The sequence below is a fragment of the Vitis vinifera genome, chromosome 9 (genome assembly GCF_030704535.1).
Source record: "Vitis vinifera cultivar Pinot Noir 40024 chromosome 9, ASM3070453v1".
Lineage (NCBI taxonomy): Eukaryota > Viridiplantae > Streptophyta > Magnoliopsida > Vitales > Vitaceae > Vitis > Vitis vinifera.
This window is the reverse complement of record NC_081813.1, coordinates 1,598,415-1,616,504: the sequence shown is the minus strand read 5'-3', so window position 1 is coordinate 1,616,504 and position 18,090 is coordinate 1,598,415. Positions and strand designations below refer to the sequence as shown.

Genomic DNA, 18,090 nt, shown 5'->3' with positions numbered 1-18,090 from the left:
ACCTCTCGAGTGGGGTTTGAAAATTCATTAAATACCTTCCTTCCTTCCTTATATAAAAATTACATAAAAGGACATATGATAAAAATTCAAATCAATGGAAGCGCGTTGTATAAATAAATTAATTAATATATTTTAAAATTTATTTTAATTAAATTAAAATATGTTTATAACTTTATATTGAGGAAAAAAATTATTAATTAAATTTTATTTTAAATTTCAAATATGGTTTTTAGAGTTTGATAATATTTTATTAAATAAAACTTAAATTTTATTATTTTAAGGGTATTGTTAATTTGCACTTTATAATTAGTCATTATTTTTTAAATTATTAGTTATTTGCATTAAAGATAACTCAAAATTTTAAATTGTATTTATCAAAAATGTATTAATTTATTAGTGAAAATAAGGGGAAAATGAAAATAAAATATTAAGAGTGGGATGAGAAGAGATAGTTCATCCAATTAAAAAGAATTTGACACTCGGTATAGTAAGAGTTCGTTTGATAGTAATTTTAGAAAACGTTTTTAATTTAAAAAGTATTTTTAAAAAAAATATAAGATGTTTGATAAATATATACGAACGGACATTTCCTAAATGTATTTTCTTAATCTTGAGGGTTAGAGAGTGTTTGGTAAAATTTATTTCTTATTACTTGATAACTTAAGTTGATTTTAAATTAAATTATATTTAAGTTGCTAATTTAAAACGTACTATTTAATCATTACTCTAAGTATTAAAGTTGTTTGATAAAATTAATTTAAAATATATTTTAAAATATTAAATTGATATATTTATCCTCATAAATGATAATTAGGACAAATAAGGTTGAGTAAAATAAAGATCATGGAATAGTAAAATAAATCAAGATAATTATGATAAATAAGGATAAAATGTAAAATGAATTTAATAATAAATTAATTATTTTTACTTATTAATTAAATTTATTTTTAAAGTCATACCATAAGTTATTAAGACACTTTAAGTTGTTAAATTGATTTACCAAACACCCACTAAATTCTTTTAAAAATTATAGTTGATGTTTTTATAATTTGTGGGAAAAAAATGAATGATTTTCCAAAGTCTTAATAAAATTTAAGTAAAAATAACTATCTTAATATAATAAATTTTTTATTAAAAGAAATAACTAAACATATGGTATGGAAAAGTAATATTTTTATAATTTATTAAAGGTTAGTTTAAATAGCTTCGAGGGCTATTTGGACTGCCCTCAAAATTATAATTACTTGTTGGAACTCGATAAATACTATTAACACATTCATATTTATCTTTATCATTTAGTTTTACATATCAAATATAAAAATTAAAATATTATTAAACAAATTATTATTATTATTATTATTATTATATATTAATTTCTTATAATTATTTTTAATTTTAATAAAATATAAATTATATATTTATGATATCAATGAACCGTTAACTAATAACTTTTTCGATTCAATATTTGATATATTCTAAATAATTTTTATTATTTTTGTTAAAATAACTCATGATTAAATTATTTAAAAAAAACACCATAAAAAGTGACCAAAAGAAAAATACAAATTGGGATGTGGGCCATATGTGGGATTTTTTATAATTGTACCGTGGATTTAAAATTAATTTTTTAAAATATAATAGAGTCAAAAATATTTTCAAAACACTTTTTGCCACTTAAAAAGGTGCCTCTTAAAAATACACCTTCCATTATTTTTATATCAATAATACATGTTAAAAAAACTGAATTTACATTGAAAAGACACCTTCCACAATTTTTATATCAATAACACACGTTAAACAAATTTGAATTTATATTAAAAGTGTTTATTCAAGATAAACTTTTTACAATTCTACAAAATCGAATTTATATTAAAAGTGTTTTTTAAAGAGACTTCAATTTTCATATTAGTTGCATAGTAAAGAAATTGAATTTATATTAAAGATATCTTCTTAAAACACATTTTCTACAATTTCACAAAATTAAATTTACTTCTTGGAGAAACACCTTCAACAATTCTTATATCAGTCATCAATTGAAAATAATTGAATTTATATAAAAGTGTATTTTCAAAAGACATATTTCATAATTCCATAAAATTAAATTTATATTGAAATATTTTCCTTCAAGAGACACTTTTAGTATGAATTTAATTTTTTCGACAGGTGACTAATATAAAAATTGTGAAAAGTATTTATTCAAAAGACACATTTAGTATAAATTCAATTTTGTGGAATCGTAGAGACGCCTTCAATGTAAATTCAAATTTTTTTCACTGTGTGATTGACATGAAAATTATCGAAGATGTCTTTTGAAGAGACACCTTTAATATAAATTTGATTTTCACTGTGTGACTGACATGAAAATTATCGAAGATGTCTTTTGAAGAGACACCTTTAATATAAATTTGATTTTATGGTATTGTGAAAAATATATATTTTTTTAGTGTAAATTCAATTTTTTTTCTCGTATACAACTAATAAAAAAATTATAGAAAAATATCTTTTGAAGAGATATATTTAGTATAAATTCAATTTTATGAAATCAAAAAAGGTATCTCTTTTAGCGTAAATTTTTTTTTTTTTTTTAACATGTATGATTGATATGAAAAATATGAAATGCGTCTCTTCAATAAGCATCTTTTAAAGTGATAAAAAGAAACGTAAATTTGAAAATATTTTTGTAACAATCACATTTTAATAATTTTTTTTTAAAAGTATCATTTTTTAAAATAATCGTACAAGTTATCTCCAAAGATCAATAGTAAACCAAAGTACCATCAAGAGACAAAAAAACCTAATTAAATATGAGAGAAATTAATTAATTATTCTCTCGATCAAACAAGTAATTGGCCCAAATTGGAATCTTTGAATTGCAACCTTTATTGTCCAATAGAAAATTCTTTCAATTTCTTTAGTTGAGCGGTGAGAAGGAAGAAAGCTTCACGCTAAAGCATGGCATATAATTGAAGAATCTCTTTTCTTTAGGCACCTTGATGGAGCTTAGACCACTCAATTCTTTGGTTCTAAAGTGCTTTCATTGCTTTGCAATAATTCTACATCAATTAAAAAATGGGAAAAAAAATGAAAAAGCATATTTAATTGACTTGAGACATGGTTAACATTTAGTTATTCTAGGAAAAAAAATCGTACAATGTTTGGATCTATTTATGATAAATGTGGGAAAACAATTTATAAATTAATCATCTAGAAAAAAAAAGATGTTGAGTTAGTTTTTTTCAAAATTTTAAGTTCTATTGGATCATTTAGGGAAAATAAAAAAAAAAATTTGGTCGAGATAATATTAATAGTACTAATGGTTCAATCAAGTTCATTATTTCACGTTTTCAATAAATTAAGACAAGATCGAGTATAAGTCAATGGACGATCTTATTTATTGAAGACTTGATCATGTTGAAAACCTAAGAATTGTTGTAAGATTGGATTCTTAGTGGACTTTGGGTGTTTTATGGTTTTTGTACCCTTAAAGTTTTTAAAAATCATCCTTTCATGCTTTTATTTGAGTTTTTTTTTTTTTTTTTTTCAAAATTTGATGATTTCTTATTTTTCTCTAAACCCATACTTAAATTATTTCAAACACATGTTTAAGGGGTTTGTCAGGAATGTTGGAAGTCTTCTTAAGGTTTCTTAACCTTGATTCAATCATAAAATTAGTCTTTCAAAGCAATAGACTAAGGTATGGAGAAATCGAGTAAGTCATTTAAGCTTGATTGATTGGGAAAGCAGTTTTGTGCACTTAACTTTCAAAAGATTGTTCTAACCAATTAAATCAATTGCTCAATTAATCAAACTCCTAGACCCCAAAAAATTATTCTTAGTGTATTTAATTTCCAATAGCTAATCAACTAGCCCGGTTGCTTCATCAATCAAACCTAAGTTGTAGGTTGCAAGGTTCCAAGCTCATATTAAATATATATGTATGTATGTATGTATGTACGTATGTACGTACGTGTGTGCGAGTTTAAAATAGCATTTACTTGTACAAAACCTTGAGTGTTCATTTGCAAACTTACAAAATTCTCATTAAAAGTTCATGGAGTGTATTCATTCTTATGCCAGTATATACTCTAATACACCTTTGAACCAATCTTAGTTTACTCGTGTCTTGTGAGTTATCGTTTTTATTTTATTATTTTGTTAAAATATTCGAAAACATCATTCAAGTGAGGCATGTCACTCGAGAAAAGTTGCAGAAGGTTGATAAAAACCATAATCTAATTACATAAGTTGAAGGCTTGGATTAAAACCTCGAAGTTGTTGGAACCCTTTATAAGTTGACGTTTAAGAAGAGTGGCCACTAGCCCAGGGTTTGGTTATTTTTTTTATCTACTCATCTTTATTTGCTTTAAATTGCTCATTATCTAATATTTTTGTTACTTGCATCAGTCTTATTCAAAAACTTGTAAAATTGACCATCACTCAATTCGACTCCCTTTCTCTTAGTGATTTGCCTAGGTTTAACCATACCGAACTAAACCAAATCAAAATTAAGTGAAGTTGATTTGGGTTGATAAATAAATCAGTTTGGATTAATTAAAATCCAACTAAAATAACTAAAATATAATTATGTTTCATGATAATGCAACTTTGAATGATGCTTAGATATTACTTGGAAGTGTGACTCTCGTACTTCCGAAGTTAATTTATTCACGTTTTTATGAAAAGTATAAGAACTCTTTTATTTTTTTTTGTGAAATAAATTTTTATTTAATAAATATATTAAATTTATACCTATTTTAATAAAAATATTTTAAAAATAGAGTTTCCAAACAAAAATGATATTAGGATAAGCATGTTGAAGAGGTAGATGAATATGACAATAATACTAAAAGGTGTATACTTTGCACAATTGGGTTGAAAAGGTAGATGAAATTTTAAAATTGTTCTAAAGGATATATGAATAATCTATCTCTCAAAAATACCCAACATACCCTTATTTTGATTTAAAAAAAAAAGCACAATCCCCATTTCCAACAAATGGGCATAAGGTCCATATCAAATACATATATGGGCTCAAAGGGTAGAAAATTGGAAATTTATCCAATTGGATGATGGATGTGACATGATTCTTAATTACCCATGATAATTAATATATTAAGATTTCTAGAATTTTTAAAAATAATAATAAATAAAATATTTTTCAAAATCTATTAAATATTCATATAGTTTTTTTAAGTTGTAATTATTGTCTTAATTTAATTTTTCATTAATTTAATATTCAATTGCTATTATTTTTTATTTTAAAAATTTAGAACATAATTAAATAACAATATAAATCTATATATCATGAATTTATATAGACATTTTCTTAATTTCTTTTGTTTGTTTTCTATACCAAATTAGTAGAAGAGTTATTTATACATATGCACAAATATATATATATATATATATATACATATAAGAAAATGTCTAATATGCCCCTTGATTGAGTATTTTTAATTTAAAAATAAAAAATAAAAAAATCAACCATTTTAAACCATAATATTCTATATTATTGTTCTCAATTTCGTCTGATGGGTTTTGAGTCTTTTGACTAGCTATCAACCCATTTGAGTCCCTCTCGATCTCTAAAACTTTCTCACCAACCAAACAAACCCAAAAGTAATAACTAAGAAAAGCGAGGGTAAAACCGGAAAAAATAAAAACTCGACCACACGGTCGATGATATATGGAACATGCCCTCCACTTCCCTAATCCTCTCTTCTTCTCACAACTCCACGGCGCAGATCCGAGGAGTTGGGAAACCCTAGCTGCTCTCTCTTTCTCTCGCTAAAGCTCCAGCTCTCAATATCTCTCGTAACCACCATCGTCAGGTTATTCTCTTCTTTATTCCAGTTCTGATCATGTTTCTCTCCGTCGTTTTCTGATTCTTTTGATGTTTCTTTTTTTTTTTTTTTGTGTTAGGTTTGTTTTTGGTATGATGATTAAATTGGATGTATTTGGATGGGGACGGATGGATCTGTATCAATGTATTTGTGGCTGTGTTTTGGATCTGTTATTGGTTGTTTGGCGGATGATTGGTGGATGAGGGAGGGAGGGAAAGAGGGGGAATTTTTTTTGGCATTTGTGTTTGGTTTTATTATTGAAATATCAGGGCTTGTCAGTCGTATACATTGATTGATTGAATATTTGTGTTTGCGCTTTCTGTTTGAGTTTTCTGGATTTTTCTCGGACTTGTTGGGGTCGAAATTATGGAAAAATACGTATTTTGTGGAGCTAATAGAAGAGAAGGGAGGAAGTTTGTAGTACTTGGGGTTTGGTTCGGTTGTTGAAAACTCTGGATTTACCATTCTGTTGAATGATTAATTGTGTTAGCATTTCAGGTGTGAGTTTTTGGGCTTGTTCATGCTTGGGTTTTATTTCATTGGGTCCCAAGTTGTGAAAATCCTATGATTTATTGACCTTTTGGTTGCTGGAAGGACTGTGGAAAAAGGGAGAGAAGGAAAGAAAATTTTTAGTGTCTGTGTTTTATGTTGGTTTGGTTGTTGAGAACTTAGGATTTCTCCTTCTGTCGAAGGATTAACCGTGTTAGGATTTTTTCCTCCAACTTGTGTTAGTGGTTCCAAGTGTGAATTTTCTAGCCTTTTTTCTTCTTAACCACGAGTTGTAAAGGGGGTTTCTTTTGTTTTAAGTGCTGGATTCTGCTTTGATTGGTCTCAGTCTACAGTAATCCTGTCATTTATTCATTGGTTGGTTGCTAAAGTTACATATGGAGAAAAGGAGAAAACAAAAGGAGACTTTTAGAATTTGTGTTTTAAAGTTGGTTTTATTCTTAAAAAAAAGAAAAAAAAATTGAACTCCTTATTTCTATTTACTGGTTAGTGCTCTTAAGTGCTTCAAGTGTGTTTTTTTCTGGATTTTTCTCATGAACCCAATGGCATTAGGGAATTTGCCTGTTCTGAGTGGAGGGTTCTGTTTTATCTGATCCCAAGTTATGAAATAAAATAGGTTTTCTAATTGTTTGGTTCTGAGAGAACTCAGGAAAGGAAAGAAAAGGAAGGAAAAAGTTTTAACATTCGTGTTTTGTGTTGGTTTGGCTCTCAAAAATTGGAACTTCTGAATGTTAGTTTTAGCAGTTCAAGTATGAATTTTCTGGAATTTTCTCAATATTTAAGTGTTTGGAATAAAGGTTCTCGTACAATGTCTGTATTGAGTGGTAGGTTTTATTTTGTTGGGTCCCAAGTCATGAAATCTTTGAGTTCATGAATGTTTTGTTGCTCAGAAACTTGGGAAAGAAAAAGAAAAGGTAAGTGTTTTTAAAAAATCAAGACTTCATAACTCTATTGTAGAGAATATATGGTTAGTTTCCCAAATCTGAATTTTCTGATTTTTTCTCATTGACTACAGTGGTAGAGATTTTATTATTATATATATATATATTTTAACGCTTCATGTCTGTTGAGTTTACTGGGTCACAAGTTATAAAAATCCTATTAATCAGAATTTTGATTTCTTCTTTTGTCCTGATTTTATTTCTTGAAACCTAAGCATGACAACAAAAATTCCTAATCCATTTGCTTTCAGCATTCAAGCTTTAAGCTTTAGTGACCAGATATCTTAGTAAATCCAAAACTGTTGAGTTTATTGGGTCACAAGTAATAAAAATCCTATTAATCAGAATTTTGATTTCTTCTTTTGTCCTGATTTAATTTCTTGAAACCTAAGTGAATGACAAAAAAAGAAATTTCCTAATCCATTTGGTTTCAGCATTCAGGCTTAAAGCTTTTGTGACCGGAAATCTTAGTAAGTTCCTTTTGGGTTTTAAACACTTTGTGTTGTATTTTGATTTTATCAGAATTGTTTCTTTATTAAACATGTATAAGAGTTGATAAGAGTATGATTGCTTTGTTTGCTCTCTATAGTGGAAAGTAATCTGAACGTTTATGTATGGGCATCCATGATGTGAAGTTGCAAGTCTGTTTTCCCGAAAAGCACCTTCTTGCTGATCAGTTCATGTGTTTTGTTTCACAAAAAAAAATGTTATCTGCATGAAATTAGATGGTTCTTGACTTTTGGTATTATGAGAAGTCCTGTAGTTAGGAAGCTGTGAACATTGGCTCCAAATGCATATTCATGAATTTGGGGTGTTTGTCTCCACTTTCTTGAGATCGCTTTTGTTTTCTGAAGATTGGAGAAACTGAAATGGTTTGAAGAATTCTTCTCAAAGTTGGTATTCAGGAAACCGTTCTCTAGAATGATTTTTTCCCCATAAAGGATTGTTTTTTGATGTCCTTTAAAGATGTCTCCTGCTTTACCATTCTCATTTTTAGTTTTTTTGGGAAGTTTTAAACGTTCTTTAGTGGGGATGGGTGTAAACAACCCCTCACTTTTGAAACTGTTGTTTTAGTGCCTTTCTTTTAATTTTCTGCTCCACTTTTTCCATGGAAGTTTGACAGACACCTTGAAGCAGCAGCTTCATTTTGTGACCATTCATGTTTTATTTTTTATTTTTGTTATGGAAGATGTTCTAGGGTTATTTCTCTTGTTTATAAATTTACTCTTGCTGGTTTCACATATACAAACTTAAACGTTATTGTAGTATCTTTGTGCCTCACTAATAAACTTCATGGCTTTTACACTGGTGAGCTTTTTTTTTTTTTTTGGGGGGGGAGGTATAAGTGGCGTCTGGTGCCAGATATGAGATGGCTATCTGCCTCTAGGAGCGTCTCCTCCATATAATAAGAGAGAAGTTTAATGCTTGTAAATCCTTTTTTTTTGGCATGGTTTGCAAGTTTGTCTCTTTTGTTACATTTTCTTCGAAGAAGGGGAGTTTAACATGTGGACAGACCAATGCCACTCCTTAGTTGGGCTTTTCTGTTACATTATCCTAGAAAAAGTGTTTTCCCTTTTTCTTTCGTGTAGGTGTGGTGTTCGGTTTTTTTTTTCTTTTTTGGGGGGGTGGGGGGTTGCTGTTGGTTGGTTGACATTTGTGAATTTTTCATGTAGTTTGGAGGAACAAGATTCTTCCTTTTAGCTTTCTGAACCACTGCACATTATCACCTGGCATTGGCCCACCCGAATCCTAAAAAACATTAAACTGCCATTCTCAAAAGTGTTGTATCATAGATTTGTATTGGCTGGCTTAGTAGGCAATACTCTCTCTGTCTCAGAGATAAAATTTAACTTTGAATAGCATTTTTTGTTTCCAGTTATGGCAGGTCAAGCACCAGAAGGTTCACAATTCGATGCTCGTCAATTTGATTCCAAAATGAATGACTTGTAAGTGTCTGGTTGTGTGCAATGGTTTTTATTGGTGTTTTTCTCTATATTGTTATCAAGTTTTGTCTACTTCAAATTATTTTAGTTAGTGATAGCAGGCCCTGTTGTTTTATGTAATACATAAACATGGATGTTGATTTTAATGACTGTGTGATGATTTAATTGATCCAGGCTCTCAGCTGATGGAGAAGATTTCTTCACATCATATGATGAGGTTTATGACACTTTTGATTCTATGGGATTAGTAGAGAACCTTTTGAGGGGTATCTATGCATATGGTATGTATGAACAGGCATTACTTATAAAAAAAAAAATTATGTTAATTTTCGTTTTTTGATTCTTTGTTCCAAGCTTGATATTCAAGCTTCTTGTTGATTTTATCAATTGATGGAGGTTTTTCATTCTTAGCCTTCTAAGTTGATTCTTAGCTATCTGATTGTGAAATTCTTTTTAAATTTGTGATGGAATCCTTCCAAAGAGCTAGAATCTAGGTTTGCCTCATCTTTTGCATCCTTCTTAATACCAATCTTATAACTGTGCTGCACATTGATTTACTTGTTCAGTATTATTTAAGTAGGTGATTGTTTAGTCTTCAATACGCAAAATTATGAACTACTGTTGCTGTCTTTTGTTGTTCTGGCCTACCTTCTCCTAACATGCACAAACCTCTTACCCTGGGTTTCTTTCAAAGGTTTTGAGAAGCCTTCTGCGATCCAACAAAGAGGAATTGTTCCATTCTGCAAGGGGCTCGATGTGATCCAACAGGCACAATCTGGAACTGGGAAAACTGCAACTTTCTGCTCTGGAATCTTGCAGCAACTTGATTATAGTCTAGTCCAATGCCAGGCATTGGTATTGGCACCCACTCGAGAACTTGCACAGCAGATTGAGAAGGTTATGCGAGCACTTGGTGATTATCTCGGTGTGAGGGTTCATGCTTGTGTGGGTGGAACGAGTGTTCGTGAGGATCAGCGCATTCTTCAAACTGGTGTTCATGTTGTTGTTGGTACTCCTGGTCGTGTGTTTGACATGTTGCGGAGACAGTCACTTCGCCCAGATTACATTAAGATGTTTGTATTGGATGAGGCTGATGAAATGCTTTCACGAGGTTTCAAGGATCAGGTCTGTTCTATTATATCTCTGTTTCTTTACTAGTTGTAATATTTTTGCATACTTCATGGTGAAGAACATTATTTTGCTAATTGTTAGAAGTTCATGCTCATTGCTTATTGCTGGATTTTTCAATATGTGCAAGTTTTGACTGGCTTTGTTGTTTTTCTGATAATTCATTAATTTTTTTTGCTGCTGTCAGATCTATGACATTTTCCAGCTGCTGCCATCTAAAGTCCAGGTTGGAGTGTTCTCTGCCACAATGCCCCCTGAGGCCCTTGAGATCACTCGAAAGTTCATGAACAAACCTGTGAGAATCCTGGTAAAGCGTGATGAACTCACCCTTGAAGGTATCAAACAATTCCATGTTAATGTGGATAAGGAAGAGTGGAAGCTTGAGACACTGTGCGATCTCTACGAAACCCTGGCCATCACTCAGAGTGTCATTTTCGTGAACACAAGGCGCAAGGTGGACTGGCTTACTGACAAGATGCGAAGCCGTGATCACACAGTATCTGCTACCCATGGAGACATGGACCAGAACACTAGGGATATAATCATGCGCGAGTTTCGCTCCGGCTCCTCCCGTGTTCTTATAACCACTGATCTCTTAGCTCGTGGTATCGATGTTCAGCAAGTCTCTCTTGTTATTAACTATGATCTGCCAACTCAACCAGAAAATTACCTCCATCGAATAGGTCGAAGTGGACGATTTGGAAGAAAAGGTGTTGCCATCAACTTTGTTACCAGGGATGATGAGAGAATGCTGTTTGACATTCAGAGGTTCTATAATGTGGTCATTGAGGAGCTGCCATCAAATGTTGCTGATCTCCTCTAAAGAGGTTTTTTTGGGGGTTCCTCGAGGTAAGGGGTTTCTTATTTCAAAAGTACTATTTAACGTTGGATTTTTTTTCTTTTTTTTTTTTTTCTTTTTTTAATGTCTAGTGTCTTAATTTAATGTTTCCAGACATATTTGACCATATAATGATATGGGTCCTGCACATTTGCGATAGGATAATTGTCATGTTGCCCATTTCAGTGTGATGGGCATTTATTATTGCAAGTTTTGGTGCAGGTAGGTTTTGTATCGTATGCTCTTATTCTTTTCCATCCTTGTATTGTTCAAAAAGCTAGTAGTTTGGATTGTTTATTATGTTGGATCTTGCTTTTGAGTTTTCAATGAGGAGAAATATTTTATAAATATAGGATGATGACTCGGTGTTTTTGTTAGTGACTACTGACTAGATCCACTAAATCCTTCCTTCATCCGCAATCTTACCATGTCTTTTATCTACTTTATTTTATGCCAATATTTTAATCATATTGGTAACAAATTTTTTGTTCATGCTGATGCACCGATTCACCTAAATATTGCACTTTATCCTTTTTAGGTCTTTGTCCTTTGGGGGTGGTGGAGTAGATGTTGATGGTGTCGAGTCTGAATGAGAATTGATTTTGGTCCTTTTTAGGTCTTTTGTCCTTTGGGGGTAGTGGAGTAGATGCTGATGATGTCGAGTCTGAATGAGAATTGATTTTGGTCTGCCCTTGCACTTTTATAGGAAGCTTCGTCAAATATTTCAACCTTTGATTTGCTTGGTCTTGATTGTTTACAAAATGGGGAATGTGCTTGGTTCATGTCAAAAAATTACCGGAACCACCTTGATTCCTTTTTGCTGTCATAGTAACCACACCAATGATTTACCTAGTAGCTTTGTCGTGAGATTCTCCTATATCAGGGAATGTTATGAAGCCGAAGTTTTGCTTGAAATGTGCACACTTTCCCCTGGACCCATTTCTTGAAAAGGAGACGAAAAGCATTTTGTTGATTTTTGAATTTAGTGGTTTTTAATGGAATTGTAATGAAATTATTCCTTCAATCTTAGCCAGCTTTTATGCTACCCAAAACCCCCCTTTGATGTTTTTCTAGCTGGTGGGGTTGTGGATGAATCAAATAAGAACAAAAAAGGATGGGATGTGTGTTTGGTGTAGGGGCCTTCAAAAAAAGAATGCTGGCCCCCCCCTTAAAAAATGGTTCTACTTCTGTTTGGGATATAACATTATTATTGGATTCAAAGCCCACTTTTTCTCCACATATGGTATGTATATTCCTGGGCGAGAAAGTGGAAAATAAGCTTATGAAATCTTCATTTAATGTGGTTTCCCGATGTGGGACCGCATACACCCCCAAAAGCTTAAGCTAATGGGGGTAGACGTAGCCCCACGTATAAGATCCAATGTTGGTAATCTACGTCATCAGCCAAACCTAACTTAGATACCAAATGATGTGGGGTCACGTATACTCTAAAAGCTTAAGTTAATGGGTAGAGGTAGTCCCATGCCCGTGCTAATAAGCCGGGGGACATAGGATTTCTGTCCATGGGACATCATTTTCATGGGCATACAATGATGTATTTTAAGGTAGACTGAAACCCATTTGACTGGTGATGAATTTTTTGAATACCTAAGAAGTAGATGATGTGTATTTATGCCACCGCTGTGTAGTTAATGAGCCTCACTATCTCTACACGCTTTGCTGGATTCAAAGCCATCCAAGCATTTATCTCCTGAAGCTCCAAGGGCCAGACCTGTGGTTGATTGAATTTCTAATTTTTCACGCCTTAGTTGTCGGTTTGAGAATACGAGGAAATCGCATTTTCATAATGGGTTTTTTAAAAAACAAAAATAATGAGAATCCACTTTAAGACAAATGGGTCTTCTCTTCTTTCCTAAAAGAAGTGGAAATTGGAATCTTGGTTCACTGTGGAAGGACACTACCTAAGGATTGGAAAAGGGGTGAGGTCAGGTAGTGCTCTCCTTTTCCCCTCCTATTTTTATTTTCCATCCAAAATCTTCCCTTTCCGCATGTATATTTAAGAGTTCTCTTGTTTTTAAAAAGTACTTTTTAGGTTAAAAGTGTTTTTTTTTTTTTTAAAAAAAAAAGTTAATTGCTTGTTAAATGATAGAAGATATTTTTAAAAATCTAAAAAATCATTTATCGTGTTAAAAAATCACTTACAATGTTTTTTAAGGAAACCATCGAGACGATTCTCCTTCAATGATCAACATTTTCATTGAAAAAAATATTTTCACTCATTTTGATATTTGGGTTTAAGAAAATTTTCTCGCCTCACCTTCGATTATCACTCTTGGTCCTTATTCCATCATGGGTGGATCAAGTAACGACTTGATCCGATGGTTTTCGTTTTAGCCATTCCTAAGGTTGTCTTGAGTCTTACTCGATGGCATATTCATCATCTAGTTAAGGTGTAATCATGATTTGTGTTGAGACTATTTTGGCTTAGATCCATACTCAATTTGGGATACTCATGAAGTCTACTCACACTCTCTTCCATCCCCTCCTTTTCCTTAGCATGCTCATACTTAATCATTATTAAAAAAAAAAGGAAAAAAAAAAAAAAGAACCCCCTCCTACAAATAAGAGCTCATTACACTTTGATTATGATGGAGGATGATGATGATGATGATGAAGGAAGGAAGAAGATATTAGGGTTGAAATTTCTAAAAAATTGAAGGCAAATCAAGTTTGTACAAGTATTTGAATTCAAACCTAAGACAAATTCAAAGGCATAAAAGCACACGCCTTTTTGTGTTGTGACATCAATCCACATACCCTCCTCCTTCCTAATTCCCAAGAATCACATACAAACACTGAAATCTTCAACTTATGTGGGGCCCTTTTATACCAATTTCCATAAATTCATATTTATTTGAAAATTCTATGCCACCATTCAATGAAACCAAAATTCGAAGATTTTCAAATAATATTTTTTTTAAAATATAATATAAATTAATATGTCGGCACTAAAAAAAAGAAATATAGGATATCAAAGTCTAATTTTTGGGCAGCATAGAAGGACCCATGTGGGTGCATAGTATATATATTATATGTCCAACCAAAAAGAGTACAAATTCCATCTACTCTAGATAATGTAAAGTGAAACATGCCATGAGCTTGGGCTCCACCATTATTGGCCTTGTATGTGTATCATCACTAGGGCAATTTTTTGATACAGAGGTCTGATCATGGATGAGAGGATGAGAGCCGTTGGATCGATTCGATCACACGGTGGGGCCTGATTGCAAAAGGGGTTGGGTGAAATCAATGGTTGTGATCAAGTCATGGGAATGCATTCCATGTGGAGGCAGTCAAGAGATGATTCTCCCAAGAAAGTTACTATTAGTCCGTGGTCCAAACCCTAGACCTAGACTTTTTTTTCCCGTTGCCGTTCTCCTCCTGCAATGTACCATTTAACATTTTATTGAATTTATTATTATTATTTTTACTTACTACTTTAATTATAATATTAACTTATATATTTTTTTAATCATTCTACGTACTTATATAATTATTATTTTTTAAATAGTCATAAAAAAACAAATGAAAAACATAAAAAATAATTAAAACATATCATTTAAAAACACCTTATTTTATATTTTTAAGAATAAAAAATAAAAAATAGTTTCTAATTGTAAAATATGTTTTTTTTTAAAAACAAAAAACTGTTCTTGAAAATAGTTATCAAATAGCTCTTAATTTCTATTTTTTCTTTCAACTCTTTGTGAACTTATCTACGAATTTTGTGAATTTTATGATCCATCTATCTCAATTGATCCAAATATATATTGGGTCGAATTCAATGAAATTAAGCATATTTCCACATCATAAAGGTTTGAAAATGACCATCGTAGTTTTTATCATTTAAATTATATTTTTTACACTCAAATACAAATTCTTGTACATATAGAATCAATCCTTATTCTTCCCTTAAAAGAGTACAATTTGAAAATCTAGGTATAAAAAAGGGGGAAATATTTGTAAAAATATTCCCTACTTTAAAAAAGTAACCTCCATGCATTTGTACTACATATAAGTTGAAAGGGATCAAAATATTCTCTATGGTATTTTTATTAAAAAGTGATTTTTTTTTTCTATTTTTTAAAAATGAATCATTTTTACAAAATAGGGTCATATTTAATCAAAAATCCCAAAGAAAAAAAATCCTAACATTACTTCATGATTCTCCAAGACATTTAGGAGAAAATTGTTCTAAGAATCTATTAAGCATAGATTTAATTATAATTTTAGGTGGGTTAAAGATATGGACAAAAAGTCCATACTTCAAATACAAATGAGTTCACACGCTCAACAATCCTTTGAATTTTCTTTTTTTTTTCAATTTTAATTTTTTTTTTTTTTAAGTTAGAAGATCTCAAATTCAACCACCCCACTTCGGAAGATTCAAATAAAGTAGCCCCATGCCTTGTAAAATATATAAATATATAAAAATTATGACAAGCCCACAAAGTCACAAACTCCATGAAAGTGAAGGAACATGTAGACCAAAGACAGTCAAATCTTCCCAATTCACAATAATAATAATAATAATAATAAGAAATCACCAATACCACAAAGAAAAGCAACCCCATCAGCCCCTTTTACCTCTTCTATTCTTCTTCTTCTTCTTCTCTATATTCAACCCTCCATCCTCCCTATTCAACTCTCCATCCTCCCCAAGTCTTTGGTCTTCTCATCTCTGTGGGGAATACCTATATATCAATGGAGGACTACAGATCCAAGTCATGCAGAGAAGGGAGGATGCAGATTGAGAGCTACTATGGAGGGAGGCCAGCTCCCTCTGGCATGCATGATCTGAGGAGTTATAGTGTCTCTTATGCTTCTTCTTCACAGCCACCCACCCAGATGGGGAAGGAGGTGAAGATCAAGAAGGGGAAAAGCAGCTTTGGGCCCTCTTCCAAAAGCTGGAGTTTCAATGACCCTGAGCTGCAGAGGAAGAAGAGGGTTGCTAGCTATAAGGTTTATGCTGTTGAGGGAAAAATGAAGGGCTCTTTCAGAAAGAGCTTCAGGTGGATCAAGGACACTTACACCCAAGTGGTCTATGGGTGGTGGTGATTACTGGGTATCACTCTGTTTTTTTTTTTTTTTGTTGTTTGTGTGTGTTTCATTCAATATGTGATGGATGATGTGAACCTCTCCTCTGCTGCAAATTCCCATATAATCAATGTCCTACACTTCTTATGTTCTTTCCATAAATTATCATTGTAAACTGTCCTGTTCCTGTTTGGGTTCTAAGAAAGTAATTTTTATGAAACTGGATCCATGTCTATTTGTGCTTGAATTCATACTCCAGTGTGATCAATTCTAATGTGCCCATATGGGTATATGGGAATTCGCTGATTGGTTCAGGTTTTTGAGCTTGATTTGGATGTTTTTGGCCATGGAAATTTGAGTATGATCTGAGGATTATTAGAATTTCATGGGGCTAATGAATCACTGTTTTGTGGGAATTTGATCTTGTAAGCTTGGGTCCAAACTTCAAATCCCCATTCTGGGTATAATCTTATTGTATTTGATTTAGTTCTGGGGAAAATTGTTGGAAAAGTGCTTCAAAATAACCTCCTCTTGAGCATTTTCTAGCATTTTCTTTTTCTATCATTCACCCTTTCCAAGATCCAATAGCGTCAGTAAGGAATCATGCTTCTGCTTTTAGCTCAAGACTTTTCATCAACAAAGTAATTATGGAGAGATCACTACTAGTTTCTATCTTATACATCAGGCCTCCAACATAGCATTCCAACTTTCTTGGCAACCAAACAGGTCATTTTCACTCTCCTTCTACAAATCCCAAATGGCCATAAAGACGCTATGAACAGAAAGAGATGAGTTTTATCATAAATTTGCTTGGAAATTGGTGTAAAATATATATTCAAATGTCAAATTTAAGGTAAAAAGTTAAATTTTTTCAATCTTTTGATAAATATTTAAAATTAAGAATTAATTTTCTTTTTAAAAAAAGCCGAATTAAAACATCATAAGTCCATTAAGACTTTTCTTAAAGCTTAAGAAAGTTTTATTTGGAATAATGCAAAGTCATCAATGCCGGTAATTATATTTTTATACAAATTTAGTTAAATGAAAATACGTTTGTCACATTCCATGGTCTTCTTTATATTTTTTTTTTTCTATAAACCTATGTTATTATGGTTAAGAAAACCTCCATTTGACGCGCCAAACAAGACTTAAGAACTTTGGTACTAATTGGGTAATTTTATTAGATAGGTGTCTTTTATTTATTTATTATTATTTTTAAAGAGTTAATCATGAAATAAATCAAGAAAACATTACTTCTAATATATTTTTTAAATTTATTATAAATTTAATGAAACGTTTATAATATTAGTGTCGGTCTTTATAATATTAGTAAACTTTTATAATTTACTTTTATAACATTTTTTTAATTAATAAATAAAACTAAAAATTTATTTTTTGATCCCTGACATCCTCATTCTACGATAAATTGCTTGTAGGGTTTGTGTAGTTTTTGGGACGGTCTAAAAGCATTTTTTTTTTTCCCACAAATAAAGTGCTTTACAGTGTATTTGATCACATGGTTCCATGCTAAAAAAGTGCTTTTCATGCAAAGCCAAAAGTGCTTTTATCTCACACATAAGACATATCTTTTTCTCACTAGCTCTTAAACTTTCTTCTATCATACGTTTTAATTTTATTTTCATGACCACCATTAACTCTTATACGCACTTTCAAACCGTACAGTTATGGTGACTCATCCGTGTTGACATCACTATCCATTTCTTTTTTATTAATTTTTTTCTTCTTAATTAAATAAATTTGGGGTGCCCTTAATCCAGCTGTAATCTTTGTCATATATAAATGAATTACTTTTATAAATAATGCAACTAGAA

The 18,090-nt window shown here is 31.3% G+C and overlaps 2 protein-coding genes across 2 annotated transcripts; both read left to right on the top strand.

Moving 5' to 3' along the window:
* The first annotated feature begins 5,520 nt into the window (after positions 1-5,520).
* LOC100261822 (eukaryotic initiation factor 4A-8) lies at positions 5,521-11,550 on the top strand. Its single transcript, XM_002277667.4, has 5 exons — positions 5,521-5,831; positions 9,168-9,237; positions 9,409-9,515; positions 9,929-10,359; positions 10,550-11,550. The coding sequence occupies exons 2-5, from the start codon at positions 9,170-9,172 to the stop codon at positions 11,183-11,185; spliced, it is 1,242 nt and encodes a 413-aa protein (XP_002277703.1). The 5' UTR covers positions 5,521-5,831; positions 9,168-9,169; the 3' UTR covers positions 11,186-11,550.
* A 4,128-nt stretch (positions 11,551-15,678) lies between these two features.
* LOC100267009 (uncharacterized) lies at positions 15,679-16,478 on the top strand. Its single transcript, XM_002277601.4, has one exon. It carries the CDS (start codon positions 15,926-15,928, stop codon positions 16,277-16,279), a length of 354 nt encoding a protein of 117 aa, XP_002277637.1. The 5' UTR covers positions 15,679-15,925; the 3' UTR covers positions 16,280-16,478.
* Positions 16,479-18,090: the final 1,612 nt, after the last annotated feature.

What these genes read in the sequence shown, in the direction of transcription:
- LOC100261822 (XM_002277667.4), top strand. Translation starts at nt 9,170, where the DNA reads ATGGCAGGTCAAGCACCAGAAGGTTCACAATTCGATGCTCGTCAATTT. An exon ending in GAGGGGTATCTATGCATATG is followed by an intron (nt 9,516 to 9,928) that starts GTATGTATGAAC and finishes TTTCTTTCAAAG; the next exon opens with GTTTTGAGAAGCCTTCTGCG. An exon ending in CACGAGGTTTCAAGGATCAG is followed by an intron (nt 10,360 to 10,549) that starts GTCTGTTCTATT and finishes TGCTGCTGTCAG; the next exon opens with ATCTATGACATTTTCCAGCT.
- LOC100267009 (XM_002277601.4), top strand. Translation starts at nt 15,926, where the DNA reads ATGGAGGACTACAGATCCAAGTCATGCAGAGAAGGGAGGATGCAGATT.